The sequence below is a fragment of the Solanum dulcamara genome, chromosome 2 (genome assembly GCF_947179165.1).
Source record: "Solanum dulcamara chromosome 2, daSolDulc1.2, whole genome shotgun sequence".
In the NCBI taxonomy this organism is placed as follows: Eukaryota; Viridiplantae; Streptophyta; class Magnoliopsida; order Solanales; family Solanaceae; genus Solanum; species Solanum dulcamara.
In genome coordinates, this window is record NC_077238.1 from 10,975,893 (window position 1) to 11,002,391 (window position 26,499).

The 26,499-nt window shown below is 37.1% G+C and overlaps 1 protein-coding gene across 1 annotated transcript; it reads left to right on the plus strand.

The window, feature by feature from the left end:
- Positions 1 to 18,355: 18,355 nt before the first annotated feature.
- LOC129870043 (glyceraldehyde-3-phosphate dehydrogenase, cytosolic) lies at positions 18,356 to 23,353 on the plus strand (the record flags this gene model as incomplete). The annotated part of the gene is made up of 11 exons (XM_055944625.1): positions 18,356 to 18,389; positions 20,347 to 20,447; positions 21,187 to 21,302; positions 21,396 to 21,495; positions 21,583 to 21,729; positions 21,815 to 21,875; positions 21,966 to 22,063; positions 22,246 to 22,388; positions 22,474 to 22,557; positions 22,680 to 22,769; positions 23,017 to 23,353. Coding segments are annotated over 11 exons (1,020 nt in total), but the record flags the coding sequence as incomplete, so codon positions are not given.
- Positions 23,354 to 26,499: the final 3,146 nt, after the last annotated feature.

Below are 26,499 nucleotides of genomic sequence, written 5' to 3' on the forward strand. Positions count from 1 at the left end.
AAAATATGAGTACAAGTCCCGAAAGTGGACCAAAAAGATATAAAACAACTGGCTAGTCTCAGAAGGGAAAAGACGGGCCATCCATTCTAAAGGAGACAGAAGTGATCCAAAAACGCCAAGTTATCACCCTAGTCTCCGAATCTGACTACAACAAGATCGATCTATTCGTGACAATAGCTGGTGCTCGGTCCTGCATCACGAAAGTAGATGCAGAGTGTAGTATGAGTACCAAGACAACAGGTACCCAGTAGGCATCATAGGCCGACTGAGCAGAAAAGGTAAAAACAATATGAAAAAGAGGAATAAGCCTAAATAGGAATCAACATAAGCATCTAAATTGAAAAGAGTACTATCTACGAGAGCTACAACTAACTATACCCAACTGGGCCCCCATAAACCCAGCCGGGACACTCGTACGCAAGTTAAATAAAAACTCGAACGAACCCCCATAAGTTCGCCGAGTACACAGAATAGCTACAACTACCAAGGCTAGGAACCAAGAATATGCGATGTCAGGAACCGAAGTACTGTATCATTTCCAAAACCCAGAATCTCCAAGAGTCAATCGATCTAGGGGTGACTTAGGGGTCGAGGCTGGGACTGGGACCCAGAGGCTCACCCGAATATTCAAAGTGGTCAAGGCCAGGACTGGGTACCCGGATGCTTGCCATAATACATAAGTATGGTCGAGGCCGGGACTGGGTACCCGGATGCTCGCTGTAACACATCGATATGATCGAGGCTAGGACTGGATACCAAGATGCTCGTCATACTACCAAGTCGACGGAGGCCGGGGCTGGGTACCCGGATGCTCCTCGATAATTCAAAATGGAGGCCGGGACTGGGTACCCGGATACTCACAGATATTTTATCTTATGGTGCCGAATATTCTCCTTTCCAACTAAACAATAATAGTACCGAGAATCTCCTTTCCAATGAGTCAACCAATATGCCGCCAAAACTAAAACCGGAGCCAAAGTCAACGATCACGAAATCTAGTGCTGCCGACGCCTCACAAAAGTCACGATTATATCGAGTTATGGATGATGGTATTTTTAAGAGCAAGAGTAACGCCTAGCTAAGGCCAAACTACTAGGCACTAGCCCGCTACACCATTCTACAAGGATCTAAGTCTACCGGAGCGACGCCGGGACATCTAAAGCAAGTGTACATCCTATACTAAGGCCAACATACCCCACTGTATCAATAACATGCTCATTCAACTCTACTTATAAAACTTAACAAATAACGACAAGATACACATGCTTCTAAATATCCGAAAACCCGATAATAAGCCTAAAGCATGATTTCTAACGCCTAAGATATACAATCAAACTATCCAACCCAAATTCCAACTATTTCAACATGCTTTCACACATTTTGGCTCAATCTAAAGAAAGGTAAACCGTAGCCTACCTGTAGGCCAAACAGGCGGGCTCTAAATCACTGTGCTGAAGCTTTTCCCTTTTAAACGGCCTCGGAACGCTGCCAAGCTGTCAAAAATAGAACCACAACGTCGATACGGTCGTTTAGACACTAATTTCATAATTTTTGGAGACGAACCAATTTTGGGGTCGAAAATGGGAATTGTGGGACCCACATACGAAATTGTGGATTTGACCCCCAAAACAGGTTCTAAACATCACCCCAAGCACACAAATCAGATTTATAACATAATTCGGGGTGGGAAATTACGTAAGACGATCAAAAATCAATTCCCACATTTTTAAACTAAGAAAACGATATAAGGCAGCCTCTTTACACGTCGATTTCTCAAAAACGAAAATATTTCAATCAAAAAAAATTATACCATGACGTTCCTTGCGAAAAACCCCACAATCTAGCCTCAAGAATCACTCAAAACGGAGTTATATTGACTAAGATACACTCTTTCAAAATTCAACAAAATTTCATTCCGAAAATGACTAAATCTGCTGCTTAAAATCAATTTATTACCTCGAACAACGTGCCAAAAACAAATTCTGAAACTTCCACGATGTTCTTCTTGAATTTCCACGCAAGATAGCCTCTGGAATCACCCAAATCGGATTTATGTTGGTCAAGAAATAACTTGTCAAAGTTCTTCAAAAATCCATTCCGAAAATGGACACAACTGTAATTAAAATCGCGATTTTTACCAGAATCGAATGCTCCAAATCAGTTTTCAATCTCTCCAATGCGTTCTCCACGAAAAACCTCACAATTTTGCCTTTTGAATCACCCAATTTAGAGCTCTAGAACTCAAGAAATGAGGGTTCAAAGTTGAGGAGAAAATCTGAAAAAATTCTGCACTCTTGCTGCAGATTTTCTGGTTTTTGCCACAATTTAAAGTCTCCGAACGAACCTTCGGAATTCGTTCGGAATCAGATAAAAATAAACCAAATATGCTACCCTACTAAATTTGACGTTGCGGACTCAATGGCGCATTCAGAATTTCCATACGAGATCATTTTAATAAAAAGTGGGTCCCACACCCAAGAGTCATTTTAAGTCATATTCCACAACGGGCCTCGATATTAGTCCGGAAGCCTCAAAAAGCGAACGAAGGGTCGTTCTAGACCAAAATCAACATTACGGAGCTAACCGCGCTGTCAGAATTTTTATTCGAGCGCATTTTCCAAGAATGTTGACCAAAGTCAACTATAGGCTAAGTCAAAAGCGCCAAATAGCCCCAAACTCGTATCGATTGACTCGATAGTCATTCCAACAGTGCTACTAGCCTAATTTGGTCATTCCGGAGCTGATGGAACCATCAGAATTTGAATTCAAGATTTCGTTAGCCTAAAACTCAAAAAGTCGCAACTAAACTAACTTAGGCCTTTAAAATACCAAAATGGACTCGGGACCTCTAAAAATTCAACCAACACTTCTTCTAAACCAAAAACCATCTCCTGAATCCAACGGAGTTGTCGGAATTCCATTCCGAGCATCGGAACTCCAAAAGTTGACCAAAGTCAAACCTTGGCTTAAAGTTCCTCAAATTCTCAACTCAAGGCCTCAAATCTTCGTTACAGCTCCAAAACTGATTCCGTAAAGTCTCCTAAGCCTATTTTGACATTTCGGAGCTGCTGGAATCGACGGAATTCCATTATGAGACCTGTAGCTCCAATTGACCCCAAATACCACTTTTTAACACTTAAAGCTTATGAAACTCAAAATTTCCAAGGACTTAACTTTTCATAGGATTTTCTAAAAATCAACACCCGGTAACAATTAGAAATGACTCGAGGCATCTAAAGGGAGGGGTAAAATGGTCATTTTACAAAAATTCCAAAAATGACCTTGAGGGTCATTACAATATCCGCTACTAAAAGAACTTTCGCCCGCGAAAGTAAAAGTACAGTCACCGTCTAGAGGCACGAAAGGACGACGGTTTTGGGCCTGCTTGCTTTGCCTAAACCTCAGACACCCTCTCGAGTTGAACAACGCCATCACAGAACTTAGGCTGAGAGGAAAATCCTCAATTTCACTTCCAACTTCAAAAAAACTCCTCCAATCATTTCTTGGGCTCCAACTCTCGCTCGTTTAGCCCAAACTTGACCCAAAATACTAAAATTCAACTGAGGACAACCAAAATAAACCAAAACCACAGAATTGAGTAATACACGACCATGGCAGATACAACTCACTCAAAATTCCAAGTATTTTGTCTTATGTTTTGAAATCCATTTCTCCAAGCCACTAAGGGCGTTCTACCAATCCTTAGCTATCCTGAAAACCTTCAACGCAATTCGAAAATTGCCTACCAAACCATACAACATTAAACTCTAAGGAGTTACATGCTCTAGCTGAACATTGGAGGATGAAAACAACCGAAACAAGGGCACCCCGCGCAAAGCCCCAAATCCCAATTTCAACTTGAAAAACCAAGAACTCAAAATGAAACTAATGTTCTGGAACTGAACACTTCTTAAGCTTCCGAAAGCTTGACTCACACTCCTCGGACCACACAAAGGGATCATCCTGGCGAGTCAAATGGATCAATGGTGATGCAATGGTGGAGAAACCCTCGATGAATCATCGATAATACCCAGCCAATCCAACAAAGCTCTGAATCTCTGTAACAGATGTGGGCCTAGCCCAACCACGAATAACTTCAATCCTCGTCGGATCCACCCTAATACCCTCTTTGGACACCACGTGTCCTAGCAAATGCCACAGACTCCAACCAAAACTCGTACTTTGAGAATTTAGCATAAAGCTGCTGGTCTCTCAAGGTCTGGAGCACAACCCTCAAATGTTGCACGTGCTCCTCTCTACTCCGTGAGTATACTAGTATATCATCGATGAATACAATCACAAAAGAGTCAAGATAAGGACTGAATACTCGAGTCATAAGGTCCATAAAAGTTGTTAAGGCATTAGTAAGTCCAAAAGACATCACAAGGAAATCGTAGTGGCCATAGCGAGTCCGAAACGCAGTCTTAGGAATGTCGGCTTCTCTAATCCGCAACTGGTGGTAGCCAGACCTCAAGTCAATATTAGAAAACACGGTCGCACCCTGAAACTAGTCGAATAGATCATCGAAATGAGGCATGGGGTAACGGTTTTTCACCGTCACCTTGTTCAGCTGCCTGTAATCAACACACATCTGCATAGTCCCATCCTTCTTCTTAACAAATAGGATGGGTGCACCCCACGACGACATACTCGGGTGAATAAATCTCTTACCTAAAAGATCCTCAAGCTGCACACTGAGCTCCTTGAGCTCTGCGGGGACCATACGGTAAGGTGGTATAGAAATAGGCTTAGTGCTCGGCTTCCAAATCTATGGCAAAGTCAATATCTCTCTCTGGGGTAGGCCAGGTAGGTCAGTGGGGAAGACATCAGTATACTCCCTAACCACAGGGACTGAATCAATAGTAGAAGCCTCGCTGGACACATCACAGACATATGCTAAGTACGTCAAGCACCAGGACCTAACTAGCCGCCGGGCCCGCATAAAAGATATGATCCCAGTCGGTGAGCGACTATAAACACCCTGCCACAAGATCGAGGGAATACCAGGCATGGCTAATGTAATGGTATTGGTATAACAGTCCAAAACCGCATAATGAGGGGATAGCCAATCCATGCCCAGAATAACATCGAAGTCCAGCATATCAAGTAAAATAAGATATGCCCGAGTCTCATGCCCCTAAATAGTCACCGTACAGGATCTACAAACCTGATTCACTACTAAAGAATCCCCTACCGGGGTCGAAACATGTAATGGGACCTCAAGTGACTCATAAGGAATACCCAAACGTGGAGCAAAATATATAGACACATAGGAATACGTGGAACCTGGATCAAATAAAGCTGAAGCAGTCTGCTGACAAATAAGGATAGTACCTGTGATAACATCATCTGATGCCTCAGCCTCTGCCCTCGCCGGAGCAGCATAGAAGTGGCCCTGTCGGCCTCCCCCACGAATATTTACCCTACCACCTGACCTGCCTCCTCGGGAACCTCCCCGAATACCCTGCTGACCATCGCCGCGGCCGTGACCCCGATCTATACCTCCTGGTGGAGGTGGTACTACTGCCAACGGTCTAGCCCGGCCGGGACACTCCCTAGCCCAGTGCTCTAGTGAGCCACAATCGAAACATCCTGAAGCTGAGCGACCCGTGATAACTCGTCCGCGGTAGGAAGAAAGTAGACTTGATTCCCTCGAGCTCTGCCCTGCAGTGGAACCCCCCGAACGGGGCTGACTACCCTCAACTGCTGGCAGGGCGGCCTGAATTGGCCGGCTGGACTGACCCTGTTGGTACCTATCCTGCTGAAACCGCTGGCGGGGCCTGTCATAACTATCATGGCCTCTAGAATGTGACCCACTGAAGCTACCCTGATGCCTGGGTCTCTTATCGCTTCCCCCTTGGGCCTGGCGATGAATAATATCGATCGTGCGGGCATGATCCACCACATCCAGAAAAGAGCGGCCCGCAGAAACAAGGTGCTCGGTCCCTAATCTCAGGTAAGGTCTTAATCCACGCACAAAACATCGTACCCGCTCCTCCTCAGTAGGTAGAATCATAGTGGCATGTCGGGAAAGCTGATGAAATCTAGCCTCGTACTCTGCAATCGTCATGTGGCCCTGCTCCAACCGAGTAAACTGATCCCGAAGTCGGTCCCGAACACTCCTAGGGATGTATCGAGCCAAGTAAGCCTCTAAGAACTGGGTCCATGTCAATGGTGGTGACCCAGCTGGTCTGGACTGCAAATAAGAGCGCCACCACTGTCTGGCTGCCCCTCTAAACTGGTGAGCAGTGAAGTCGGCGCCTCTGGACTCCACAAGACCCAAGGAATGGAGCTGCTCTTGACAGGTAGTCAAGAACTCCATGGCATCCTCGCCAGTGGCTCCAGAAAATATCGGGGGCGATAGCCTCTGAAATATCCCTAACATCTTCTGATCCTGTAATGACATCATACCCTCTGGAACTGCTGGCGGGGGTGCAACAACTGGTGGAGGCAGTTGAACCTCAGGTGTTGGCTGAACAAGCAGATCCCGCGGTGCTAGTATGCCTGATACTGGGGTCGGGGCCTGTGGTACAACTCCAATAGCCGTGAGGAGCTGCACAATCGCTGCCTGTAGTGCAGGGGTCATAACTGGTGCAGCTAGAGGCTGTGCTGGTGGTGGTGGTCCCTCTGGCTGAGTAGGAATAGGAGCGTCCTGGTGCTCCTCTACTAGCTTCGGCTCTATCTCCGGGTCGGGAGCTAGTGCTGCTCCCCTGCCTACTCTACGGGGCCGGCCTCAAGGCCTACCCGGAACTGGTGGGTCATCATCTCCAATAGTACCGCGCATACGAACCATTCCGATGAAAGAGCGAAACAAATGAGATTTCAGGAAACCAATAAGACACAAGAATGCACGAAATGAAGCAACATAGAGATCGTTCCTAATGACATCCTGTAGCCTCTCGAAGATAAGTTACGGACGTCTCCGCACCCATCCGCGAGACTCTACTAGACGTTAGCTCTGTACAAGTGAGACCAACGAACCTAGGGCTCTGATACCAACTTGTCACGACCCAATTTCATAAGTCATGATGGCACCTACTATAACCCTCTAGTAGGTAAGCCAATCCGTCAACCCACAACTTCAAGTAATGTGTTTGAAGGCAAAAACTATATAAGAGCATTGAATTATAAAAGTAAACAGAATGAATAAGCGGAAGTAAACCAAAACATGTTTTAAACAACTAAAGATCCCTCCCAGAACCTGGAAGTCACAAGTACAGAGCTGCAACAAAATAAAATATGAGTACAAGTCCCGAAAGTGGACCAAAAAGATATAAAACAACTGGCTAGTCTCAGAAGGCAAAAGACGGGCCATCCATTCTGAAGGAGACAGAAGTGATCCAAAAACGCCAAGTTATCACCCTAGTCTCCGAATCTGACTACAACAAGATCGATCTATTCGTGACAATAGCTGGTGCTCGGTCCTGCATCACGAAAGTAGATGCAGAGTGTAGTATGAGTACCAAGACAACAGGTACCCAGTAGGCATCATAGGCCGACTGAGCAGAAAAGGTGAAAACAATATGAAAAAGAGGAATAAGCCTAAATAGGAATCAACATAAGCATCTAAAGTGAAAAGAGTACTATCTACGAGAGCTACAACTAACTATATCCAACTGGGCCCCCATAAACCCAGCCGGGACACTCGTACGCAAGTTAAATAAAAACTCGAACGAACCCCCATAAGTTCGCCGAGTACACAGAATAGCTACAACTACCAAGGCTAGGAACCAAGAATATGCGATGTCAGGAACCGAAGTACTGTATCATTTCCAAAACCCAGAATCTCCAAGAGTCAATCGATCTAGGGGTGACTTAGGGGTCGAGGCTGGGACTGGGACCCAGAGGCTCACCCGAATATTCAAAGTGGTCAAGGCCAGGACTGGGTACCCGGATGCTTGCCATAATACATAAGTATGGTCGAGGCCGGGACTGGGTACCCGGATGCTCGCTGTAACACATCGATATGATCGAGGCTAGGACTGGATACCAAGATGCTCGTCATACTACCAAGTCGACGGAGGCCGGGGCTGGGTACCCGGATGCTCCTCGATAATTCAAAATGGAGGCCGGGACTGGGTACCCGGATACTCACAGATATTTTATCTTATGGTGCCGAATATTCTCCTTTCCAACTAAACAATAATAGTACCGAGAATCTCCTTTCCAATGAGTCAACCAATATGCCGCCAAAACTAAAACCGGAGCCAAAGTCAACGATCACGAAATCTAGTGCTGCCGACGCCTCACAAAAGTCACGATTATATCGAGTTATGGATGATGGTATTTTTAAGAGCAAGAGTAACGCCTAGCTAAGGCCAAACTACTAGGCACTAGCCCGCTACACCATTCTACAAGGATCTAAGTCTACCGGAGCGACGCCGGGACATCTAAAGCAAGTGTACATCCTATACTAAGGCCAACATACCCCACTGTATCAATAACATGCTCATTCAACTCTACTTATAAAACTTAACAAATAACGACAAGATACACATGCTTCTAAATATCCGAAAACCCGATAATAAGCCTAAAGCATGATTTCTAACGCCTAAGATATACAATCAAACTATCCAACCCAAATTCCAACTATTTCAACATGCTTTCACACATTTTGGCTCAATCTAAAGAAAGGTAAACCGTAGCCTACCTGTAGGCCAAACAGGCGGGCTCTAAATCACTGTGCTGAAGCTTTTCCCTTTTAAACGGCCTCGGAACGCTGCCAAGCTGTCAAAAATAGAACCACAACGTCGATACGGTCGTTTAGACACTAATTTCATAATTTTTGGAGACGAACCAATTTTGGGGTCGAAAATGGGAATTGTGGGACCCACATACGAAATTGTGGATTTGACCCCCAAAACAGGTTCTAAACATCACCCCAAGCACACAAATCAGATTTATAACATAATTCGGGGTGGGAAATTACGTAAGACGATCAAAAATCAATTCCCACATTTTTAAACTAAGAAAACGATATAAGGCAGCCTCTTTACACGTCGATTTCTCAAAAACGAAAATATTTCAATCAAAAAAAATTATACCATGACGTTCCTTGCGAAAAACCCCACAATCTAGCCTCAAGAATCACTCAAAACGGAGTTATATTGACTAAGATACACTCTTTCAAAATTCAACAAAATTTCATTCCGAAAATGACTAAATCTGCTGCTTAAAATCAATTTATTACCTCGAACAACGTGCCAAAAACAAATTCTGAAACTTCCACGATGTTCTTCTTGAATTTCCACGCAAGATAGCCTCTGGAATCACCCAAATCGGATTTATGTTGGTCAAGAAATAACTTGTCAAAGTTCTTCAAAAATCCATTCCGAAAATGGACACAACTGTAATTAAAATCGCGATTTTTACCAGAATCGAATGCTCCAAATCAGTTTTCAATCTCTCCAATGCGTTCTCCACGAAAAACCTCACAATTTTGCCTTTTGAATCACCCAATTTAGAGCTCTAGAACTCAAGAAATGAGGGTTCAAAGTTGAGGAGAAAATCTGAAAAAATTCTGCACTCTTGCTGCAGATTTTCTGGTTTTTGCCACAATTTAAAGTCTCCGAACGAACCTTCGGAATTCGTTCGGAATCAGATAAAAATAAACCAAATATGCTACCCTACTAAATTTGACGTTGCGGACTCAATGGCGCATTCAGAATTTCCATACGAGATCATTTTAATAAAAAGTGGGTCCCACACCCAAGAGTCATTTTAAGTCATATTCCACAACGGGCCTCGATATTAGTCCGGAAGCCTCAAAAAGCGAACGAAGGGTCGTTCTAGACCAAAATCAACATTACGGAGCTAACCGCGCTGTCAGAATTTTTATTCGAGCGCATTTTCCAAGAATGTTGACCAAAGTCAACTATAGGCTAAGTCAAAAGCGCCAAATAGCCCCAAACTCGTATCGATTGACTCGATAGTCATTCCAACAGTGCTACTAGCCTAATTTGGTCATTCCGGAGCTGATGGAACCATCAGAATTTGAATTCAAGATTTCGTTAGCCTAAAACTCAAAAAGTCGCAACTAAACTAACTTAGGCCTTTAAAATACCAAAATGGACTCGGGACCTCTAAAAATTCAACCAACACTTCTTCTAAACCAAAAACCATCTCCTGAATCCAACGGAGTTGTCGGAATTCCATTCCGAGCATCGGAACTCCAAAAGTTGACCAAAGTCAAACCTTGGCTTAAAGTTCCTCAAATTCTCAACTCAAGGCCTCAAATCTTCGTTACAGCTCCAAAACTGATTCCGTAAAGTCTCCTAAGCCTATTTTGACATTTCGGAGCTGCTGGAATCGACGGAATTCCATTATGAGACCTGTAGCTCCAATTGACCCCAAATACCACTTTTTAACACTTAAAGCTTATGAAACTCAAAATTTCCAAGGACTTAACTTTTCATAGGATTTTCTAAAAATCAACACCCGGTAACAATTAGAAATGACTCGAGGCATCTAAAGGGAGGGGTAAAATGGTCATTTTACAAAAATTCCAAAAATGACCTTGAGGGTCATTACATAAACACATCCTAAACACATCCTATGAACTAAAAGTCGTCCCTACCACAACTGTAACACCCCCTAAAACGTTGTATGTCGGTATTTCAATTCTCAATGAAAAATGATAATGTCTCTGTATTTTGGGCATAACTTTTCATAAAATAGTCTAAATTAGGTGATTCAAATTTCTTAGTAACCAAAACATCATTACCTACAACTTTCATGAAGAAATATCTTAAGATTTGGAGTTTAAGTTGTAACAACCCCTAAAATGTTGTATGTCGGTATTTCAATTCTCGACGAAAATAATACAGCCTCTGTATTTTGGGCATAACTTTTCATAGGTTGGTCCAAATTAGGTGAATCAAATTTCTGGGTAATCACAACATCCTTACCTACAACTTTCATGAAGAACATAACTTCAAATTCGGAGAATAAGTCGGTCAAATAAATTAATCTTTGCAAGATATAGTGCTGTGACGGAATTGAGTGTTGATAGAAGAAAATTAATACCTCACTATAGGTTGCTCCAAATTGGTTGATTATTGAACGATATGAAACTAGACTTCTATATCTACAATTCTTATGAAAACACCAAATCCTAATAAGGAATTTAGCTTATTGAAACGCAGCTTCGAAAACAAGTATTCTGTTAAAAAGAACTCATCTTACCTACCATGGAAACATCTAGATGCATTTGACATCATGCATGACATAAATTGTCCTCCATTTAACATCATTCATGACATCAATATATTCCATTAAATTTTCAGATTTTTCTTTATAATTATTTTATTTATTGTTAGGTCCCTCTTTCTCACCTATAAATACCCACCTTATTTCCTCATTTTATTCATCAAGCTTTCTTAAGCATTTCTTCTCTCTATATACTTCTTCTCAAATATAGTTTTAGTTTTAGTAGTATAAAAATACTACTCCGGTTATTCTTATACTCCGGGTAGTACACAAAACGCTCCGACGAGAAGAAAAGGCTAGGGATCCAAGAGTATTCCAATTCGGAAGTAAACCTTCGGATTTAAGGTACGTAAGGCTTTCATAGCATCGGATTGAGTTCGTCCATGCGCCCAATATTTAAATTCATTATAATTGAGTTATAGTTGAGTTTTATCCAAATCTTGAATTCTAAATGAATTAATTCTTCTTCTATTGAGTTAGATATATTTATGCATTAATATTATTATTATTATTGTTATCTCTCATATTATTGGAATTATTATTCATGGCTACTTTCCCATGAATCCTAATTGATTTGATGTTCATTAATATTTTTACACATGTTTTGAGTAAAGATGTTGGTTTTTTAATATTTTCATTGATAAAAAGAGTGATATGAATTAATACTATATATGCATTTTATTGAGTTTTGAAAGAACAAAATAGTTGAATTTAAATGAATTTGAGTAAATGATGTTTTGAGCAAGATGTTTTGATGAGATGAAAATGATGTTTTTGAAGTATAATGATTGATGAAGAGGTAATGAGATGAATTTGATGATTTAAATTAAAGTCCAAAGAGACTAGATGATGAGATTAATATGAGCACATATTTTGGGAGTAGTATTGAGCACCGAGTTGGGTAAGAGTTTAATTGACTCAAACCCCAAAACTACGTAGCCAGCGTAGGATGGAGGCTATGCCTCTTAAGTCCCAAAAAGAGGACTTTGATGAGTGGATCCAAGATGGTGATGTCCTTTACCCTGGCAAGGTATTGGATGGATGTGGCAACGACATCGCTTCGTTGTATCATCGCTAGCTCATAAGTGATGGTTGTCGATTAGAAAAACTCCCAACTGAGTAAGCATTTCTTATTATTATTTTAAATTTACATTACATATTAATGTTGAGATGATGTTGAGTTCTGAGCTGAGTTTTCCTGAGAGGAATTTCTTGATATATGTCCTTACCTTCCTGCCATTTTACATACTCGTACATTCCACGTACTGACGTCATTCGACCTGCATCATTTTATGATGTAGATACAAGTGTTAGAGATCCTCAACAGGAGCATCGTTGAAGATCATTATTTTTCAGCTATTTGGTGAGTCCTCGTATTCGGAGGAACTCTCTATCCTTTTATTATTTTTGAGTATTATGTTTCTTTTAAGGTGGCCATGGACATGTCATTGGCACTATCTAAGAGTATTAGAGGCTTTATAGATAGAGTTTGATGATGTAATCGGAGTAGTTCTCCTTAGAAACTACTTCTTCGAAGAATTATCTATTTTTCCTTTGATGTTGATGATGACAAGCCCACATTAGTATTCTTAAGTCTTCCGCTGATGAACAAATGAGTAATGAGACCAAGTGGTTCTCTCAAAAGCCAGAGATGGTTTCTGAGTGCCGGCCACGCCTAGGGTACCCTCTCGGGGCGTGACAAAAACTCTAACCAAATATCAGTATAGGAAAGGGGAAACACTTTAAAAAAGAAGTCGTAATACTAAAACTATTATCTGAACATATGAATCCCGGACAGAGGACTCAGACAAATGAGAAAGTCCATGACAACATTTCAGAATAGCTCACCCTTGGACTTGAACAAGGTTTTTACTCCTCTAGGCGAGGTTTATCCGCAGACGGCTAAATATGCCCAATACTCAATAAAAGGCAGAGCAAGTATAGTATCAGTACACAAAAATAACTGGTAGGATCACGCGGTTAGCCAGTAAGCGGATCATAGATAGGTAAACTCTACACAATAAACACATAAATATAGAATAATTCAATCAATCTCATGTTCGACCATATTCAACAAGATCACAACTCAGTATCTTCAACATGCTATAACTTCATACAAGGGTCCTCGCAACGGACCTACAAATAATCAACTTTGTGTCGGAACATGACACCCGATCCAAATATATGTCAGAATGTGACATCCGATCTAAATATGTGTCAAAACGTGACACCCAATCCAGTTTATGTATCAGAACGTTACACACAATCCAAACATATCACAATCACAACTACATTCAGTATTTACAGCATTATATCACCAAGAATAGGTTTATCACAAAAATAGGCCATCAAATGATCATTTCACACATAATCTAGCATGTATTCCTATTCATATACACATATGCATATCATGAAGCAATTTAACAAGTCTATGAAAAACATACGGGAAACAAGGCCATCACCTACCTCAAATTCAAGCTTCAACAACTCTAAAGTGCAAGAGCCTTCCCTTTTCAGATTCTTTCCGTTATTTCTTGGTCTAAAAACAAGTCATATATACACAATGATCAATAAAGTAGCCTAATTCACAAGAATTATAACTCAATTCTTACCCAAGGCCAACACCCATAATTCTAACCCCATCCTAGGGCTATTTCCTACTATTAGTTTTCAGTTTTAACCCTCCTCCAATGATTACCAACCATAGTTTCTAGGTTCTAGGAATCAAATGATGAATTTAGAGAGTAAAATCCTTATCTTAAGCATGGAAATCCATGGGAAATTGATGAAAATCGCCCTAGATCGCCTCTTGAAGTCTTAGAAACTGTTTTTGCAGAAAAGATCATTTCTGGATTTTTTTCCAACTTAAGTCGTGATTGACCCTCTCTGGAAGAACCCATCCCGCTCTGGTGGGTTGCACAGAAACAAAGAGCTCGGAGTTTGAGCTCCAAGCCTCATTTCACAACACACCTCTTTCTTAAGACATATTAAAATATACTTTTCACGCCGAATCCAATTTTGGGAGTTTTACTCGCCCGAATGCGATTCCGCGAAGCCGTAAATGTTCTACATCATCTTGGCTATCCGCTTATCCTAATAAATCATAGATTTTCTCTCTCACCATTCATATGGTCATCCTAAACTTCACCTGACTCCAAATTCATTCAAGTCTGGCCTAGGCTAAATTTTTCGAAGTTAGTTGTCACAACCCAAAATAGGCTATGCGTGGAACCCACACTTAACTTTTTAGGTAGGAGAACCAATGATATAAATTCCAACTTATATTAGCGACTTAACTTGTAAAATACGATAATAATGCAGAAGCTCAACTTATGAAAGTAAGATGTAAAAAAACCACTAAAAGTCTATTACATAATGTTCCCCAAAATTTGAAAGTCATCACACCAAGGACATCTAATTCTAAAATACTAAGTCAGGAAATATCAAACACTAGAATGAAATAAATAACATAGTTTGTGTTCGAACACTAAGGACATCATGTCATCATTGAGAGAATCCAATACGAGCTAGAATGAATAGCTCACCATAGAACCTGATATGTTGTACACTGGCTATAGCTGAGGTCGAGTCGAAGTTGATGGTATACTCGCCGCACTCCACAAAATAAAATAAAGAAAAATACAAGTAAGGGTCAGTACAGGGCAACATGGACTGAGTAGGTATCATCGGCCGACTCGAAATAAAAATCAATATGCATAAAGTATTAACGGAAAATCAACCATAACACTTAAGAGGTGGCAACCAACAAGATCAAGATCAAGTGACAACGTAATGAACAATTACATAATCAGTCAACAATATCAAGAGTATACATGAGGACTCAGACCTCTACACCATAATTTTTTGGGAGATGAATTATTTGAGATTGGGTAATATTAAGTCATTTTAGTATGATTTCCTTTATTGGCATGCCGGAATGTGTCATCCGATCCAATAGTATCGTGTCGAAATATGACACGCGATTTAATATTATAGTGTCGGCTTGTGACATTGGATCTAAATATATCATGTCGGCTCGTGACACTCGATTCAAATATATTTATCATATCAAAATATGACACTCGATCCAATAATATCGTGTTGAAATATGACACTCGATCTAATAATATCATGTCGAAATGTGATACCCAATCTAATAATATATCGTGTCGGCTCGTGACACCCGATCTAAATATATAATTAATTTATCATTCTTTATTATCACATTCCACTTTATTAACAATATTTCATCAAGTCTTCTTTATTCAAGGCATCACTTTTGATCGGGCACGTTCAAGATTATAGATTTTACGGTCTTGAGATTTTAGACCAATCACAACAACATATCAATCATTCAAACCACAATAATTAAATGCATACAAAATTTCACAACATTACTCAATGACTATCAATCACTATTAAGAGTCTCTTTATATCATAGAATAAACCATAACCTATCTCAATCGAAGAATCGAGATCAAGCAAGCTAATTCACCTATGCTTTTCCTTTCTTCAAAGCCTCAAGCTATCAATCTATCAAGTTGTCACTACCCAAATCCGGGTGTGATTGCACAAATCTCAACCCACCGAGATAAGTCATCCTAATACCCAACGGAAAATAGATGCGGAAGAAAACGAAATAAATCAAAATTTAACTTAATCAAAAATACATAAAACAAACTCAAATTCCCCCAAGATTGGTTGTCATGTGTACAAGCCACTAATACAGTACCGAAGTACAAAAAAAATACAGTCACAATGTCTTTGTCTCTAGAATAGGACTAAAACATATTAAATGATTAAGAGGTATCCTCTAGATGGATGTAACAGCTACCTCAACACTCAAGATGATAGCCTCGGATGTGGTATAAAATGCGAGGAGATCAAGCAGGTTCGGGCTCGCAACCTACACAAGTGTAGAAGCAAGGGGTGAGTACCAAACAACATGGTACTCAACAAGTGGATAACTAAAACAAAGCAAAGCTCGATAGATACAAGTACTCCTGTCATCCCAACCGAACCTCCTCAACTACATCTGCATAAAACCAGCCCAACTCTACACTCTACACAATAATAATAATAATACAGTCCACAAATATTCATCGGTAGTCTTATCAAGTGAATCATATCAAGTCAAATTCAACATATATAGAGCAATAAGTGGTAATCACGAATTCACAAATATCAACAAAATACGATGCAATGCAATGAGATGATGCATGTCTGTCCTATCGGTACACATCCGCTAAATTACAGTCCGGAACCCATGAGGGACATTTCTATCCATGTCACCTGCCACGGAGCGTGTGACCCATCCCCTCAATATACATATCCTGCCACGGAGCGTGTGGACCGACCCTTTTATTTCATAATACCTTCCATGAAGTGTGTGGCCCGACCCCTTTGTTTCATATTATTTTCAGTCTCGGCACAGTATGTCAGAACCAATGCAATCAATTCATGTTCATATGATTCACGATAATAACATGACAACAACAAGAATTTTTCCTATCTCACATCAACATAGTCATTTCACATGTCCAAAATAAACCCATAATCACAACATATCAATTCCACCAATACATGTCATTAGATCACCATTTTATACCCTCATCTCCATTTTTAAGGCCAATCATACAGTCAATAACACAGTCCAATTTTCATTACTCCCCAATACATATAACACGAAAATACAAGCATCTACAATTTTAAACTGAGGCTTAGAAATTCACTTGCCTTAATTAAATTGAATAATCACTTTAAAATTTGAGCCTTTCGTAATACTTCCGAATGATCAAAATCTGTTCAAATACATAATCTTCATAAGAATACGAATTCAATGACACCCATATTGTTATATTAATTTCGGATAAAAAAATTGGGTCAAAAAGTCATCTCGAGTCATTGAAGTCAAATATGAAATTTTCTTTCCGATTATGTTCACTCATGATAAAATAAACTCACATGTCAAATTTAAGCTAAAACGGATCATTATTCGACCCCCAAATCAAGATTTTATGTGAATAACCCTAGGGACATATTTTCTTATTTCGGCGTTATTTCTCCACCAATATACCCTAAAAATATGTTCATAATCACATAAAAATTTAATGGAAAGGATGAGAATATTTACCTTGACACTTTGGAATGAAAATTCTATTTTTCTTCTCTTTTATTTTTCTTTTCCCCTTTCTTTTCTTTCTTTCTCCGTATTTTTTTTCCAGTTTCTGCCGCTTTCTCGTTCTCTCGTTTACATCTGATGGCTTAATGCCATCAGATTTTATATATATATATATATTTCTTTTTTTTATTAGTATTATTTTTTAAAAAAATATATATTTTTAACAACAAAATAATTTTTTTCATTAATATGAAAATCATGCCACTCATTCCCACAAGTCATAAATTATTTATAAAAGTTAAGGGTGAAATAGGAAAATCAACAAAAGTCACAAAATAAGATCGTTACAACCGAGAATCGAGATCAAGCAAGCTAATTCACCTATGCTTTTCCTTTCTTCAAAGCCTCAAGCTTCCAATCTATCAAGTATACAATATTCGTAAGTAAACGAATCCGTAGACACCAATATTATATATATATATGTTTAACCTAGACCCAACAACTCATCCAACTCTATAATCAACTCCCTAAAACTCAAGCATGGGGTTAAGCCTCAATTCATCCAATATCATAACTCTAATGGTATTCACATAATACAATACACCTATTATTTAATTACTTATTTTAATATGTCAAACTTAATTTATAATATGATAACAAAATAATAATAATTAAAATCGAAGCCAACTGATTACGAAACCAGTGGAGGCATGAAATCGAATTTGCAGAAATTTAGCACTATACCCATGGTCCATTCTAACCTAAAATCCCCAATCATTTGGCTCATCAATATGCTATCATTAACTCTCAATCATTTTGTCCTCCACTATGCTATAGTTATCCACTAAATTGCCCCTTAAATCTTTAAGAAATAATATCCCAAATAAAGTAAATCAAATTGTTTCCCTACTACTCCATTCACCCAGCCACAAATCAACTATCCAATATTCATCTATACAATGATAGAAGCTTAGATAGGTATGATTTGTTTTTACCTCAATACTCTCTTGTTGATGCCGAACTTAACTCTCTACAATTCCTCTTCCATGTTTCTACACAGGTGAGTTTTCGTTTTCTCCCTTTCTATTTTGTAAAATAATTATGTACTAAAAGTGATAAATTCTATTAATTTATTTTAACAAATATAAAATAAAAGGTATAGGATATTAAATAAATTATCACTTTAGTCCATCAATTAAATTAGTTATCTAAATTATCCCTCAACTAAATAACCGTAGTTATCGAATAGTGCAAAATATCCATTAAAAATTTACAGGGTGAGTCTTTTATGAAATAAAAAGCTCTTACACTCAAAACGACTTACCGGTTCATTACGTTACTACTCAAATTTTTTGACCCAAAATTCTTTCTCATTGGCCTATTCCTAACGACAGAGACAGATCATTACATAAGTGAATAAAAAATGATAAGACCATGACACTAACCATTCAGATCATAGAAAAGGTTATGGAGGAGTGAGAGATCATGGAGGAGGTTATAAAGGTGTAGATGTTACCAATATAATGGTTGAAATTACATCTTCGAGTTATGCACATACACAATAATAATCAAATTTAAACCAAAAAATTATTTTTATGAAAATATTTAGATATTGTTTCTCAATGAGATCAATTTGAATTACATACTAACCTAATTTTTAAATGACTTGAATTAAGGGATCAAAAACGAATTGAATAAATAAAATAAACGGGTCATTAACCCGTTCAAATCTAAGCGAATTGGGTGAATCATAACTTTATGAATTGATTTTATCACCCTCCTAATTAATAGTTATTATCAAATAGAGAAGCCATAAGAATTAATTTACAAGTATAAATTCATATAAAATTATAATGTGCATAGTGCGCTCCTAATTAATAGTTATTATCAAATAGAGAAGCCATAAGAATTAATTTGCAAGTATAAATTCATATAAAATTATATTGTACATAGAGATAAAAGAATTATGTATAGTACTCTTTTGAAATTCGTGGTTAAAATTTCGGATTACGTCACTAATTAAGGGCACGATAATGAAAAAGAGAAGGAAGAAAAGGAGTTTTTTTTTCCGGTAAACAGAAAAGAGTTTCTAAAAGTTCACTCATATAATAGTTGTTGAGCTTATATGAAAGTTCTTTTATGTGTGGGAAAGTAAATGACAAATAACAAATCCTATCACGAACATACCAAATTTTCCACATCTCAACAGCATAAAAAATTTATATAGATTAATCGAAAACACACTATTTCCTCTGTTCTAATTTATATGAAATTTTTGAAATTCAAATAATTTTTTTTAGCCGTAATTTTATTTTTAAAATATATTTTGAATTATCAATTATTGTGATTTATAGTATTTTTTTTATGTAATTTTCAAATATATAAATTTTATTTCGAAAAACTTAAAGATTTCATGCCTGAATTCACAGTCAAAATTAAGCTATTTAACTCTTGAAATTCGAATTGTGCCAAATAAATTAGGACAGATAAAATATTAAACTATGTTTAAATTTAAAAAAAAATAGATATAAGAAGCATTGATTCTTTTATAGGAAAAAAAGAAGAAGCGTGACTTATTAATGTGTGGTTTTTTTTGTATGAAAGACAGAGAGGTACGTAAATGAAATTTAATTATCAGAAAACATTAAGGGTATTAGTGAACTTAATCATTAATTAGAAAACCAATTCTAACCCGTACATCTCGTATTACCCACAAAAACTCATAACCACATTGTTATTAGTGGTTACTTTCAGCTCAAAACCTATAATTCCGTTCTAATTCTATATTTATAAACAAATACCATTAATAGTATCATTGCATTCTACTGTACTAAACATTTTTCTTAGTAAAAAATACTCAAATTCTTAAAACTTTTTTCTCTCGTTTAATTATTTGTTATAAACATCATGGGCAAAGTCAAGATCGGAATCAATGGTGATTTTGAATTTCATGTTGTTGCCAGCATTTGTTAATGTTAATATTTTTTTAAAAATAATTTTTATTTGTGTGCATATAGGTTTTGGAAGAATTGGTAGATTGGTGGCTAGGGTGGCATTGCAGAGTGATGATATTGAACTTGTTGCTGTCAATGACCCCTTCATCACTACTGACTACATGGTTACTCTATTTTTCTTTTTTAATTCTGTTATTTTTATAATTATCTGGTATTCGAAATTCACCGATCTTATTAATCCTTTATATTTATTCATTGTTATTCATATTATTTGTAAAGTTGTTGCCATGACTAGAGAATGTTCCATATTTATCACCAAATGGTGTGGTCACATGTAGAAGTATCTAGATGAAAGTAGGTTCAATTAAACTCCTTATTTTCAACGTAGACCACATATATATATATGTGTGTGAAAAGTAGTATAAAAATCAAATTTTGAGATATATTTTAAAAGAACTTACGAATTTGAATCTATGAGGTTTAATATTGGATTTGCCTCTGGTGCGATTTCTACACCCTTTCCTTGCAATGAAAGCGCTTTACCCCTTAATGGGCTTACTCAACATGAATTCCGCAGGGGGAAAGAAGAGAATGTTCCATATTGTTGGATCTGTACACAAGAGAATCAAGAATTTTATATCACATTTAAAGTATTACTGCATCTAGTATAAAAATGGCCTCTTATAACAACTTACAAATTGAATAGAAGAAAATGATCTTTATTGATTAGACGTGTCAGTGTGGTATATATAGTTCCTTTATTGATCTCACAGTTTCACGTGCAAGGAGTTTTGTTAGTATGGACAACCAGATTGTGATTAAATGCCTGATTTTCTAGCTAATATATATCGCACACTCATTGTAATGTAAATTTGAGTCTGATTTGAATTTCGTGTTTTATAGACCTATATGTTCAAATATGACACCGTTCATGGTCAATGGAGGAAAGACGAGCTTAAAGTTAAGGATGAAAAAACTCTTCTCTTTGGCGATAAGCCTGTCAAAGTATTTGGTGCTAGGTAATTAACTGCATTTACAAGATTTCAACCTTTTTGCATTACATTGGAGCTTCTTTTTCGTTTTTATCTTACTTTTCTTGGTGTGGTCAACAGAAATCCCGAAGAAATTCCATGGGGCGAGGCTGGAGCAGACTACGTCGTAGAATCCACTGGAGTTTTCACTGATAAAGACAAAGCTGCAGCCCACTTGAAGGTTTTCATAGTTCATTTTCATATTTTATACCCCGACAGTTTAAAAAATTTCTTTGTGAGTTGTGACGTTCTTTCTTATTTTTGTTAGGGTGGTGCAAAGAGGGTTGTTATTTCAGCCCCTAGCAAGGACGCGCCCATGTTTGTTATGGGTGTCAATGAGAAGGAATACAAAGCAGATATTAACATCGTCTCTAACGCTAGTTGCACTACCAACTGTCTTGCTCCATTGGCTAAGGTTGTTTTTTTAATCTGTTTGGTATCTAATCTCGTCATTTTAGTTGAAATCCAACTTTAATCGTATTAAATTTTCATCATCGCAGGTTATTAATGACAAATTTGGTATAGTTGAGGGACTTATGACCACAGTACATTCTATTACTGGTAAGTTAAGCTCCTAATTACTGGTGTTCCTAGTTATATTTTTCTTGTTTAACATTGTTGATCGCTTATTGTTCTATATTTGTTATTTAGCAACACAAAAGACAGTCGATGGTCCTTCAATGAAGGATTGGAGAGGTGGACGTGCTGCTGCTCATAACATCATCCCTAGCAGTACCGGAGCTGCCAAGGTATTAACATGTTCTTGCCCAAATGTATTTTTGTATATTTCATATGCTCTGTAAGACGATCCACGCTTTAAAAGGCGTTGCATAATTTACTCTGTTTCCTCCTAAATAGTATGCAATTGTACAAGCTTGTGTTTCCAGTGGAAATTGTGTAGTTACTATACATTTTACATTTGATAATGCAGGCTGTTGGCAAAGTTCTACCAGCACTGAATGGAAAGTTGACTGGGATGGCTTTTCGTGTTCCGACTGTTGATGTTTCAGTGGTTGATCTAACGGTGAGGATTGAGAAATCAGCTACCTATGATGAAATCAAAGCAGCTCTCAAGTACGAAAACTTTTGAGATTTCGTCTATTGAAGAATTTATAAGTTAGTAGTTACTTTTTGTTAACTGCTTTTTATTCTTGTACAGGGCTGAGTCTGAGGGTAACTTGAAGGGAATTCTTGGCTACACCGAAGAAGAGGTAGTCTCATCTGATTTTGTGGGTGATTGTAGGTAAGAATCGTACTTAACATAGTATAGCTCGGACAAATTTGCATTTATAAAGAAAGAGCAGAACTCATTGACTCTAAATTCTGGAATCGTTACTAAGCATTTTGATATGCTGCATGTTTCAGGTCAAGCATCTTTGATGCCAAGGCTGGTATTGCTCTTAATGGGAACTTTGTTAAGGTTGTCTCGTGGTATGACAACGAATGGGGCTACAGGTAAAGCTCTTACCAGACTAGAAAAATATGGTGATAAGATATTGTTTGTGGCCAAAGATGGTTCCGTTTCTATGGGTCCAACTGAGCCTATTACTTTCTACTCGAATTATCTACACATGCAAAACAAATCTAAAATGTATATAAGATTACTGACTCTAAGCTTCTGAATTCGCTTCTATTTCAACACCTACTTTAATTAAATCGCCTACATTTCTAACAAGATAGTATATATTTTTTGTTGCTGCAGTAACCGTGTTATCGACTTGATTCGTCACATGGCAAGTGTTGCATAAACAGTGAATTTTTCTAATGGTTATAGTTCAGCAAAGAAGAAATTGAAGAAGCTCTGGAATAATAGACAAGTAGAGATTAGTGCACACTATATCCCTTTTGTTATTTTTGGAGTTTTATTAGAAAGCTTCTGAGATTTTTTTTTTTATATTATAGTTCAGTAGGAATAATAAGACGAATGAGTGTATTATGCTCATATTTTATTTTATTCTTGTTAGAAAGGTGAAATTTTGGTACACTTAAAGATATATTCTGTGTGTGTAAGTCGAATTGTAGACTTCCAATTTTCAATTGAATTGTAAGATTGACTGTTTCTCATTTTCATCTTCATTGTTCTATTGTTAATAACTACTCCATATAAAACTGACTTTTTTTTTGTCAATTATGTAACATAAAGTTGCCTTAATCCAACAAAGGTTCCCAAATTTGATGTCAAGAGCATATTATACATCACTTGTTTTTGGTGAGTAAATAATTGCATTTTTTACCAATTGAGACTTTACAAATCAATTAAAGAAAAACAAGGCAAATACAGAGTTACCTGGTATCGGTTGTTGGTGAGAGGTAGTATACATCCAGTGGAATTAGTTAAGGTGCATGCAAGTTGGCCTAGGTACCACGATTATAAAAAAAAAATAGTGTAATTATTGTAACCTTGCTACCATCATATGATAAGAACCTAGTTGTTCAAGAATTAATCCTTCCCAACATTTTTTCAATAAGAGGTTCATATTGGACTATTGACAACCTTTTAGAGCTAAATGGAATTCTTAGTTTTATACTAGAAGAGGCTGTTGAATTCTATGAGATATACATACATCCGGTGAAATATCCTTAAAGGACAATATCTTTAAAACTCCTCAAGCTAAATCTAGGCATTCAATTTTGAAACGACTCACCAACATGATTAATTTGAATGAATTCTTGCTAGATATAAGTCAACTTGGTAATCACGTTATTTATCAATAAAGAACTTATTTAACACAAAACGTTTGTTACTACAGGAGAAAAATACATGTCAACCATAAGCTTCAAACGTAATTTCCTTTCTTTTGCAAACCTGAAATTATGTTTTTATTATAGAACTAGAAAGATATTTTTTAAGAAGATATTCATTTAATCATTAAATAAAGAGTATAATGACTAAAAGCATTATAAAAGGGTAAATTCGAATATTTGTAGCTTTTTTTTTTTTGCATTGTTCCCCAAGATACAAAATAAATTAGTCTTGTCAAACAAGTCTTGAAGAAGGTTTTTACATTATTATTTTCTAAAAATAAAACGAAAATAGCGCATTAACCTTATATTGGGATTTCTATAAGACTATATAATGTAACCCTCGTAGTCTTTGTTAAAATATAAATTTCTTCATTAACTTCAAAATTATTTCTCCTTATTCCACTCCTTCAGAATTCAGAAAGGTGAATTTATTTATACTCTTAATAATTTTAACTTGTAATAGTCGATTCGTTACCAATTTTATAATATTATGCTTAACCCTATTATATATTTACCAGTTATGTTGCAGCGTTTCAATTTACCCATGGATCCTATGATCACTAACGTGGTTAAAATTGCCATTCGCCCAAGTTTATTTTCCTTTCTCAATTATCGTCTACTACTATTTTCTACGTTGTTTTTTCTTTTTGTTGATCAAACATAAATTACTGCTCTAATATTAGTATCGATTAATATATTTTTACAATTTTCAGTTCTTTTAGCCCCTGTTTATATGACTGCGGCTTATGTTGCCTATAGAACAGAACTAGTGTACGTACTTCTCTTCACATTTGACCTTTTGCTATTACTTTTCATGAAAGCAGATTTAACTTATATACATCAATAACTTAAAATTTGTTTTTGTTATAAAAGTAATTATAAGAAGAATAAATAAAAGACAAGAAAGAAAAATAGAAAGGGAAGATAGAATTATTTTGATCTCAGTATGCTAAATTGCACACATTCGTTTTGCTATTTATAGCCAAAGGTAAGCAATCAATTTTTGACTACAATGGGTTAGGTGAAATAGTGGGGGTAGGGGAAAAGTATAATATGAAAGTGACATCCACATTTGCAACACTCTCCTTTGGATATCTATGTAAAGAAAAATAATTCTAGTGAAAAGAATAAATACATAGTTATTCTCAATATGCATTGATTGCTGCCTCATTAAAAACCTTGCTAGAAAAATCAGTAGGACAAAACATAGACTAAGGAAAAAAGAGTGCAACGCATATTATACTCTCCCTGATGAAGACATAATTTAATATCTCGAAAATGACGCATTCCAATCTTGTACCCCAATTTCTCAAAGGTTGAAATTGGCAATGCCTTGAGGAATATATCTGCTAAATTATCACTTGAACGAACTTGTTGAACATCTATTTATCTTTCTTTTGAAGATCATGGGTAAAGAAGATTTTTGGTGAAATATGTTTTGTTCTGTCTCCTCCCTTTAATGAGCTATACATGCAACATTGTCTTCATATAATATTGTTGGAGCATCTCTTGTCAAAGAAAGACCACATGTTTCTTGGGGATTAGACAAATATCCTGCATTTTCATAACCAATCAATTCTGACGTGGATTTATTTTTGTAAAACAATCTCATATCTGTGGTCCCTCGGAGGTATCTGAATATATGCTTAATTCCATTCTAGTGTCTTAGCGTTGGGGAAGAACTAAATCTCGCTAACAAGTTTACTGCGAAAGCTATATCTGGTCTAGAATTGTTAGCAAGATACATTAATGCATCAATTGCACTAAGATATGGTATTTCAGCACCAACAAACTTTTCATCATTTTCATGAGGTCGAAATAGATCTTTATTAATATCAAGAAATCTCACAACCATTGAGTATTCAGTGGGTGTGCTTTATCCATGTAAAATCTCCTTAAAATATTTTTTGTATATGTTTATTGATGGACAAATATCTCATTTGCAAAATATTCAATTTGTACACCAAGATTAAATTTTGTCTTTCCGAGGTCTTTCATTTCAAATTCCATTTTCAGACATTTTATTACCTTTGAAAGTTCTTCAGGAGTTTCGATAATATTCAAATCATCAACATATACGGCTATTATGATAAATTCAGATCCAGACCTTTTCATAAAGAAACAAGGGCAAATTGGATCATTTTTATATCCTTTTTTTAGGAAATATTCGCTAAGATGATTGTACCACATTCGCCCTGATTATTTCAGCCCATATAAAGATTTTTGAAGTTTTATTGAACAAGTTTTCTGATAATCTTTATATATTTTAGGCATTTTAAATCTTTCAGAAATTTTTATAAAAATTCATTATCTAGAGAATCATATAAATATGTTGTAATGACATCCATCAGATGCATGTCAAGTTTTTCATGAACTGCCAGATTTATAAGATATCTGAAAGTGATTGCATCCACCACAAGAGAATATGTTTCCATATAAT